This window comes from Megascapheus bottae, chromosome X, assembly GCF_031878675.1.
Source record: "Megascapheus bottae isolate mThoBot1 chromosome X, mThoBot2.hap1, whole genome shotgun sequence".
NCBI classification, from domain to species: domain Eukaryota; kingdom Metazoa; phylum Chordata; class Mammalia; order Rodentia; family Geomyidae; genus Megascapheus; species Megascapheus bottae.
The window spans coordinates 37421057-37431262 of record NC_143547.1 but is presented as its reverse complement, the minus strand read 5'-3'; the positions used below and the strand labels follow the sequence as shown (position 1 = coordinate 37431262).

General features: G+C 47.9%; 1 protein-coding gene across 1 annotated transcript; it reads left to right on the top strand.

The window, feature by feature from the left end:
* Positions 1 to 3921: 3921 nt before the first annotated feature.
* On the top strand, positions 3922 to 10206 carry Tspyl2 (TSPY like 2). The gene is made up of 7 exons (XM_090327187.1): positions 3922 to 4839; positions 6150 to 6227; positions 6333 to 6444; positions 6571 to 6716; positions 6845 to 6939; positions 7228 to 7856; positions 9506 to 10206. The coding sequence occupies exons 1-7, from the start codon at positions 4045 to 4047 to the stop codon at positions 9625 to 9627; spliced, it is 1977 nt and encodes a 658-aa protein (XP_090183313.1). The 5' UTR covers positions 3922 to 4044; the 3' UTR covers positions 9628 to 10206.

Genomic DNA, 10206 nt, shown 5'->3' with positions numbered 1-10206 from the left:
CTCTCTCTCTCTCTCTCTCGTCTCTCTCTCTCTCTCTCTCTCTCTCTCTCTCTCTCTCTCTCTCTCTCTCCAATTCAGAAAAAGGAAAAAACTGAAAGTACAGGTTTTTCTACTAGCAGCTGAGGAGGAGACAGGAGACCGGCTTTCTTGCTTTAATGTCTCTCCTTCTGACATTGTCCAGAAGGGGAAATTTTGTCCTGTAAAATAGATTTGAGATCTTTTATTGCCCCCTCTGTTCCCACGCACCCTTCCTTTTCAAGTCCCTTAGCAAGGCCTGGATGTTTAGGGGAAAACAATTGATCCAAGGCTGTTGACAAGAGGGACCAAAGGAGGGGTACTGGGTTCTGGGGGGGAGCAAGATGTTTAATTGCTATGTTGTGTGCATTGTTGTTTTTGGCTAACCCTGGTCCCAAGCCTGTTTTCCTCTCCCTCTCACCATGTCCAGACCTCCCAAGTGTTTCTTGAGGATCTGTAAGAGAAGCCAAGAGGGTAGGGAGATGGGCCCCCAGAATAGACCCAGGCTAGGTGAAGACGAGGATAGGTACTGAATTCAAGCCGAAGAGACCAAGCTTGTTTGCATTCTCCTGTTCTGCTTCCTGGATCTTCAGCCCTCCACCTCTTATTCCTGAGGACAGACACCCTCACTAAGGGCTCATGAGCAGTCATGCAGGCAGGGGCAGCTCATGCCCTAAAAGTATAAAAGAGGGAGCAGAGCTCCCCACCCAGAATAACTGGACCCCACAGCCTGGGATCAAAGCTTTATTGAACCTCAGGATTGTCTCTTGGGTTCTTTTCTAAAGATGAAAATTCCTTGGGGGGGCCTTGGTAACTGATAGTGGTACAAACAAACTCCAAGACACTGTGGACTTGAGTCCATTCCTATCTGACCTCTTTTTTTGGTACCCACTAAGCCTCAGGGCCCTCAACTCTCTCCTTGGTTACCCTTGGCCTTCTAGATCCTCAACCCCTAATGTTCTTGATCCCAACAATCCTTCTCCCCTTCTGTCCCTTTATCTTACCTATACCCAAAGTGGAGTAGCCTGCAGCCATTCCCCCCCTGAAGTGAGAGGTTCCAAGCCTCCCTCCCAGGGGGAAAGAGTCCACTCTGGGCTCATTTCAAGACCAGTTCTGTGGACTGGTGCGCCAAGCTGGCATTCCTTTGCCTGAGCTTGCCGGGGTTCTGTCCCCCTTTCATGTCCTGCACTAGGCAGGGATCTATCTGTATTTATCCACCCTTTACCACTCCTTATAGAAACCCTTGTCCTAAGGTCCCTCCCTACTGTAAGACAGCCTGAAACTGAGGAAGCCTTGACCCAAAAGGAATGAGAAGGGCTCTCTAGGCAGGAGAGACATTAATGAACCTAAGTGTGGAGTGGCCTTGGAAAGGCTAGCAGGAATGACTGAGACGCTGGGAGTGAGGGAAAGTATTCTCTCTGTAATGATGGGGGTGCCTTTCTGAGGGGGGGATGGGAAGACCAAGAGGGTGGGGGGTAAATAGGGTACATTTAGGAGGGCTTTCCTCCATTTTTTCTAACTGCCTGGATTCACCATTGGATTTTGTAAATGGAAAAACTGAAATGAACAACACTATATTGGATGTTTTCATTCTCTCTCTCTCTCTCTCTCTCTCTCTCTCTCTCTCTCTCTCTCTCTCTCTCTCTGTGTGTGTGTGTGTGTGTGTGTGTGTGTGTGTGTGTGTGTGTGTGGTGTGTGCTGTCTATGTGACCACATGTGGGGAAGTATGACTGAGTAAGGCAGTGTGTGCGTGTGTGTCTGTGTAATTTTGTGCGATGAGGTATTCTGGAGGAAAACTTGCTTGGTGCACACATGTGAGCAAATGCCAGTGTGTGAATAAACATGGTGCATACGTGCAACGGGGCATGTGTGTGTGTGTGTGTGCTCATGCACAGACAGACCCACCCGAGAGGTGACAAGCTCAATCATGTGCCTGTAGCAGAAAATAGAATGCTCAGGTGAAAGCTGGAAATTCTACATACGTATGAAGGAAGACAGTCGACTCCCATCTCATAAGATTGCTCCTTCCTTGGCCCAGGCTCTGAGCACAGAGTGAAGAGGACAGGGAACTTGAGATTCCAGTTTTTTCCTAAAATGTGTAGATTCAGTCCCCTTCCCCCAAACTCAAGGTTTTCCTATAAACTGGACCCTTATGGAGGATGGGAACTGAAAATTGGAAAGCAAATATAAAGGGGGAAGAAATGAGATTAGGAAATGCCCTCTACAAAGTCATGGTTTCTGGAGACACTGCTTAGTCTGGGCTGGGAGCCCTTCTCTAAGAATCCACTGTACAGAGTTGGTATTTTGATCAGCTTTGACTAAATTCAGAGCAAAGGATGGAATGGGTGTGCGGGATGGTAGTCTGGGAATCTATCTAGTCAGCCTATTCCCTGGGCACCCAATTAATTTACTATTTATTTATTTATTTATTTATTCTCTCGGGTGCACAGAACTGAGTGGACCATCCTCCTCAGTTCTTGGCCCACTATATCATCATTGGTCCATGCAAGGTCCTTTTATCTTTGTTTTGTTTGATTTTTGTCCCTTCATCACCCATTCCTGATCCCATCCTTCCCCTCCCCACATGGGCACCCAATCTTGTGTATTTAACGTATGTCTTTCAAAGTCCACCATTCATGTGTTTATTTACATATGTGTACCTGTGGAAAATATATGGTATTGTTGTGTGTTTTAATTTACATAAAAGTTATTGTACTATAAATCTTGTTTGTTTCTTTTTTCACTCAACATTCTGTTTTTGAGAGATTCAGCCATGTTGCTGTACATAAATCTAATCCATTCTGGTGGTCCATCTAAAACATGTATCACATTTTCTTATCCATTCCACTGGTGATGGATCCCGAGGTATCCTCTACTGCTCTACCAGAACAAGAATGCAATAGGCAGTTATCCCTTTGGGGGAATGACTGGTTTAGAGGAAGTAGAGTGGGGTAGAAATTTAGTTAGGGCTCTAGTGGACCCATGACATAAATTGTAGAACCAAAAACAAAACTCCATCATCATGCTTTACCAAAGACCATCCATGTCTGCTCATTACAAAAAAATAATAAAATGTTAGTATATGATTAATAGCAGCATACACAGAAGAAAGATTTGGAGAGAGGAGAATTCGTAGGTGAAGAGAAAGTTCGAGAAAAAAATCTAGTAGATGAGCTGAATCATAGTCATTTTTATGACGCAGTGGAAGTTACTTTTTCGTGTGATTATTTCTAGAGCCATTTTGCAGAGATGCGAAAAAAAAAACAAAAAAAATGTGAAAAACTGATCCGCAAACCGAAGACCTTTGGACATCTAAATTTCAGGGCTCACTAAGGCAACTATTGCCTTGAGGGGCTGCAGAGTCTCCCCCGGCGACAATGAGAGGGAATGGGGAGCAAAGGCAGATAGATTTAAGAAGTGCGTAGTTGCACAGAAAAGCTGGGGGTGGGGAGAATGATAGCGAGGCTCTTCGATTTTTTTTTTGTTGTTGTTGTTAGCACATCCTGCTTAGTGTCTGCGTTTGTTTTTCGCCTTGTTTTTTGGTCTTCAGAACCACTGGTACTTTTCCCATTGGATAAAATGTTACAAGAGTAAGGGAGAGGGGCTTCTTCCCCCAGCTCTCCAAGTAGCCAATCGCACTGAAGTTTTCTTGTCATCGATGGGGTGGGGAATAGCCCAATGATTGGCGGTTCGAGGGGGAGCCAATCGGAAAGTGATGATGTGTAGTGTTGGCAAGCAGATTGCGTGTGAGCGGGCAGGGGTCGGAGGAGCGTGAGCACCGCCGCGAAGGCCCGCAGCCAATGGCGAGGCCGGATAGGCCCCTTGCATCAAGGAGTGGGCGAGGCCTCGGAGGCTGGCGCGGAGGGAGTAGGGTAGGCGCTGTGGGAGGGAGCGTCAGTGCGAGGCGGTGAGCGGAGCTGGTCGCGTGAGGTGCGGCGGCTCCTCTTCAGGTGCGACTGGTAGCGGAGGCCCCAGGCCCGAGAGCCAAAGAGCCAGAGCTATTCCCTCTGAGCTTTGAGCGCAGTCATCATGGATCGTCCCGATGAGGGGCCTCCGGCCAAGACCCGCCGCCTAAGCAGCTCTGAGACCCCTCAGCGCGACCCACCTCCTCCGCCACCTCCACCGCTCCTGCGACTGCCGCTGCCTCCGCCCCAGCAGCGCCCGAGGCTCCGAGAGGAAACCGAGGCTGCACAGGTGCTGGCTGACATGAGGGGGGTGGGACTGGGCCCCACACTGCCCCCACCTCCACCCTATGTCATTCTCGAGGAGGGGGGAATCCGTGCGTACTTCACCCTGGGTTCTGGGGGACCCGGCTGGGATCCTGCCATTGATGCAGGGTATGGGGAACTACCCCCACCCGCAGGAAGCCTGGAAGCACTCCCGGCTTCTGAAGCCTCTGGAGGTACCCTGGAAATTGACTTTCAGGTTGCAGAGTCCAGCGGTCTTGCTGTAGGGAAGGCCCTAGAAACCTGTAGCTCAGGGGGATGGGAGCCCCAGGTGTTAGTCGGTCCAAAGAGGAAGGAAGAGGCTGTCATCTTAGTGGAGGATGAGGATGAGGATGAGAAAGAAAGTCTGAGGAGGAGGAGGAGGCGGAGGAGGAGGAAGCAGAGGAAGGCCAAGAAGGAGAGCAAAGAGAGGAATGCCCAGAGGATAGAAAGCATCCTGGAGGCACTAGAGAGCATTCAAATGGACCTGGAGGCTGTGAACATCAAGGCAGGAAAGGCCTTCCTGCGTCTCAAGCGTAAGTTCATCCAAATGCGAAGACCTTTTCTGGAGCGCAGAGACGTCATCATCCAGCATATCCCAGGCTTCTGGGTCAAAGCAGTATCCTTCTCATTGATACTCATGTACCAAAAGCCCATGACTGAAAGGGAATGGGGAGAGGGAGGGACGCAATGGGGGTTGGGTGGGGGCGAAATTGGGGAGGGACGAGTCCCTTATCAGAAGACTCACCAGATTGGGTGGAAGAGGGATGGAAGGAGGAGGGCAAACCAGCAGAGAATCTGGACTGGAGATGAGGAAGGGGAAAGGGGAGCACACAGCATTTAAAAAAAAACAAAAACAAAAAACGACCCAGCATTAAAAAACAATCTGATGGGAAAAAGTGGGGGGAACATAACAACAATAACAAATAAAAATAAAAATGAGTCTCATACGGTGAAAGGGGGGGGGAACAGCAAAAAAAAACCAAACATTTAAAAAAGGACCCTGGACTGGAAAGGAGAGGAAGGAGGGGCTGGCATTCAAATGAGGGACTGACTCAGACAGTGGAGGAGGAGAAAGGCACAATAGCAGAGAAACTGCCCAGAAAAAGGGGTGCTTAAGCCACATAGGGCTCTGCAAACCTAGGTTTTTTACATAGATGCCTGAAGATCCCAATCCTGATTGGAATGGCTTGCATTAGAGAGGAGGGGACTAGAGAGGGTCTAGAGCCCCTGAAGGGTCAGGAGACAGCACCTGGATATGGAGAACAAGGGGTTAAATATAGGAAAGAGAAGAGGAGGAATCCTATTTACTGTTAACTTATCACTGGGGAATATACGTAGAGAGATACATGTAACAAGATAGAAGCACATGAGTTTAGCATCTTAACAGAATTCCATGCTTCTCAAACTTTGGCACCGATAGAATATGTCACATAATCACTACTACCCTCTTACAGTATCATGTAAACATATGACTTCCATAGCCAGACACAGCACTATACACGGCCACAGATTCTCAGCACATAGATGCTCAGAGCCAGCCACACAACATCATGTGACCACAGGGCCAGCAACCAAACACAGTTGCACACAGACCTTCAGCCATGAAACACAGCCTGTTTTGTGAACACAAGTGCACAGCACCTGAAGACAATTCATATGGGCATAGATCCTCAGCACCTAAACACACATCATATATGAACCATGTCAGCCATCTAACACTGAGGCTTATATAAACATATGCTCTCACTACATAGATGGTAGCATGGGAATGCAGTATAGGTCCTTCCCCGTGACCCAATTGGTCCACATACAAAACACATGAAGGAATTCTCCAGGTCCAGCCTCTCTAGCTCTGCCCTCCCTACCCTTCTCTCCCTCCCTCTCAGTGAATAGTTAATCCTTGACCTAAACTGCTCCACTCATTAGTTCCTCAACCACCCCAGAATTTCAATCTTGATCAACCAACGTGATGAAGACATTTTCCGCTACTTGACCAATCTCCAGGTCAGATGAAAGAAGACAGCCAAGGAATCTGGTCCTTAGAGGTGAGGGGGGGGTGGGAGAGGCCATGGAGGGGACAAATGCCACCATTACCCCCATCCTGAGCAGGTACAGGATCTCAGACATATCTCCATGGGCTACAAAATGAAGCTGTACTTCCAGACAAACCCCTACTTTACAAACATGGTTATTGTCAAGGAATTCCAACGTAACCGCTCGGGTAAGCGGCAGTTCCCTGAGGCAGGGATGGGGGGGGAGGGGTTGGAGAGGGGGGAGGGGCAGAAGTTTACCTTTTCCCTCATCTATTCTTTTCCACTCCCTTCTTCACTGTCTTATTTCCCCATAGGCCGACTGGTGTCTCACTCCACCCCAATCCGCTGGCACCGTGGCCAGGAACCTCAGGCTCACAATCGTAGGAACCAGGATACCTGTGACAGCTTCTTCAACTGGTTCTCAAACCACAGCCTTCCAGAGGCTGACAGGATTGCTGAAGTGAGGCCCATTCTGGCATTGCCAGACATGGGTTTTTCTACATTTACCTCTGGGTTCCTGGTGGATTAGGAGTAGGAAGGGACTAGGGGCTTATACTCACAGCTTTGTTCTCCCTTTTCTTTTGACAGATTATCAAGAATGACCTGTGGGTTAACCCTCTACGCTACTACATGAGAGAACGTGGCAATCGGACCAACAGAAAGAAGCGAGAAGACAGGGAGAGGTAATGGGGGTATTGAAGACTGAGAGTTGGTTTATTGGAAAATAGAGCCCAGAGACTGGGCTAGTGTCACACAAGATTTATAGATATACAACAGACATCTAAGATAATACAGTGCGGTGCTTTACAAAGAAAGAATGATGTCCACAAATGGCCTGGGTCACACAGTCAGGCGCTCAAATGAGACAGTCCCCACCCTAGCCTCCTCAGTTTACTTAGCGCCTTTCAGTGTCTACCCTGAGTCCATCCTTTCTCACTAATCTCATACTCAGCCCCAAACTTTTCCAACAGTAAATCCAGAGAGCAATATGAAATGGTGATCATGGATGATGCCCCTGAGTATTATGGAATGGAACATATTCTCAGCGAGATTTCAGACATCGATGAGACTGACAACGAGGCCATCCACAACGTCAAGATCTCTGACTTCATGGAGACCACCGACTACTTCGAGACCACCGACAACGAGATAACCGACATCAACGAGAGCCTGTATGACAGTGAGAACCTACATCACCATGTGAATCTCCACGAGACCATTGACAACAATGAGAGTGCCGATGAGAGTCCTGATGACAATAGAGAGAACCAGGAAGAAAATATCTACGCCAATGTGAATCTCAACTATGAGAATATGTACGGCGACCAAAAGAACCTGGAACATGGCCACCAGAGCAGCCCCAGCACCAGCCAAGACAGCAGTGACAGTGACAATGGAGATGAGCGCAGTGATGAAGATGATGATGGCAATGAAGGTGACAACGAAGGCAGTGATGATGATGACAGAGACATTGAATACTACAAGAACCACTTTGAAGTCTTTGACAAAGATCTGGAAAACAGCATCCACCCTGGTGTCTATGAAGATGAAGTAGAGATCATCTCTGACGAATCAGAGGAGGAAGAGGGCAGTGAAGAAGGTGAGCTATACTCTCTTCTCTCTCTTCTCTTCTTTCCCTCCTTCTCTCTTCCTTCCTTTCTCCTTTCCCACAGAAAACCTGGTACAGAGTTCCAGGTATGAACATAATCTATTCTTGCACAGAAAAGAAAAAAATAGTATTCTCTGCAACTTTTTAAGTAAGGGAAGATCAGAACACATTTCACTTACAAATGTACCAATACCAAAGAAATCATTCATTTCCAGATAGGTCATAATGGATGACACTCCAAAAGAAATAGACATTAGGGAAATTGTGAGTGGAAAACTGAAAAAGAACAAGTATTTCTTAACACACACACACACACACACACACACACACACACACACACACACACACACACACACACCACCTTCTTGGGAACTCCCAGAGTTCTTGGGGACCTGTGCAGTGTGTGCTAAGAGCCCAGAGGATAGAGCAACTAAATCTACCTCAAGGAGTGGGGAAGGTTTAGAGAGAGCCAAAGAAAGCTGATCTTCCAATCAGAAGCTTTATATCCCCCTGAGGAACATGTGGCGCCTTCTATATGGAGTGAATAATGTGAATAAAGACCTTAAAAGGGGGGATATAACATGGTTTGTTTGTCAGTTTCCACAGGTTCCTTTTCAGTTCTGAAGGCTGCTTCTCACAGACAAGTTTGATGGTCAACTGTATTAGGAAATATTACAATATTATTATCTTAAAAGTTCTGACAATCCTGGGGGGGGGGATCGTATTCTACTTTGCAGATCCCAGCATTTCCCATCCTTCTTGAGTATAGAAGACAATTGTTCTATGTCTACCAAATAATTCGGAAATGTTGTATATGTGGGGTTGAGGGAACAAACAGTATTTTAGGTGGATCCTCGGATTGTTCTGCTCTGGCAGACTAATGAAAGGTATGTAAGATGGGTTGTAGGCCGATAAGAGACAGGCATGAGCTCCTGGGGTAGGTAGAAGGGATAGGAAGATCAACAATTCCTGGAGGTTTGACTATAGGGTCCCTGGCAAATTTCCATTGAAAAAATAGGAGAAGAGCCCCAAGATGAAGAAGGCATTAAAATAAGTGAACAGCTTCAAACTTGTCATAGTTCAGGTGGGTAGAGAAACGGAAGGAACTGTCAGTCCTATTCTCCCATCTGGTGGCATATCTTCTCTCCATGAATGGGAGGCAGAGCTGGCTGCCTAGGCCTGGGGTAAGAGGGAAGTGGGGAACTGGGCTAACCAAGACAAGGCTGGAGCCTGTTTGGATCACTGGGAGGGAAAGAGTGAGGGAGTTGCTTGTGGATGAATAGGTTTATTCAGCTGAATTCTGAGGTCAGGAAGACGCACAGATTGTGGAATTGGGAATGGGACAGGGGGAGACAGAAAAGGTTACTTTCAGAGACTCTATTTGCACAGAGGCAAGGCTCTCACGCTGCCTTCCTGCTCTGCTCCTCCACCCTCCTCAACTATGGACTTGAGTACAAGCACACAAACACACTACTGATTGCTTGTTCCAAGCAGAGACCCTTGGCAATTGCAATTAGTCTCAGGCCTCAAAAACCTTGCCCAGTATATTCAGTTCCCTTCCCCCCTTTTTTTCTAATAGCATGAAGTTGCCCAAATAATTTTCTCCCATTTCCCTCTTCTTGCCTCTGTTTCTTTCACAGGCAGTGAGCCAGATAGCTATGAAGACGAAGGAAGGGAAGTGGATTCCGAAGATTCTGATATCGAGGTTGTCCAGGTCCCAAACGATTGGGACGACCCGGAGAAGTGGGGGAAAACTGATTAAACATCTTACCCTTGGGAGGACTGGTCTCTGTACCTCCTGCCCCCTTCCCCCTTTTCCCTCCCCCTCAGCTAGGGCTACGCGGCCCCACATTGCACTTCTGGGGGGGTGACCGACGTCGTACACGGGTTTAAAGTTTATTTTTATGGTTTAATTGCAGAGTTCTTATTTTGGGAGGGAGGGAAAGGAGAATTCCTCCTTTTTTGGACCCTCCTCCCCTGCAGGCTTCTGTGTGCTGCTAAATGTATTTATTGTGATGCCTTGGTCAGGGCCCCTCTAGCCCCTTTCTCCTCGTCAGTGTTAGCCCCAACCCCTCTCCTCGTGCTGTGTGAAGTGGACACCCTGAGGCCGAAGCCAGGAGGACAGCTGTGGCCTTGATCGCGGCCCCACTGTGGCTTTGCTGCCCCCCTGTTCTCCCCCAGTCTCTCTTTTTCCCTTGAACCCTCTTTCTCGCCGTGCCCACTAGCCCGCCTCGGTGTCTATGCAAGGCCGCTTTGCCATTGCGGTATTCCTGCCCCCCTCCCCCCAGAAGTCCCACCTCTTTCCTTGTGAACCCTAATAAAACTAAGCAAATTCAGTGTC

Excerpts from the sequence above, each read along its gene's own strand:
- Tspyl2 (XM_090327187.1), top strand. The coding sequence starts at position 4,045 with ATGGATCGTCCCGATGAGGGGCCTCCGGCCAAGACCCGCCGCCTAAGC. Across the intron at positions 4,840-6,149 it reads CAGGCTTCTGGGTCAAAGCA|TTCCTCAACCACCCCAGAAT; the intron begins GTATCCTTCTCA and ends TCCACTCATTAG. Across the intron at positions 6,940-7,227 it reads AAGCGAGAAGACAGGGAGAG|TAAATCCAGAGAGCAATATG; the intron begins GTAATGGGGGTA and ends CTTTTCCAACAG.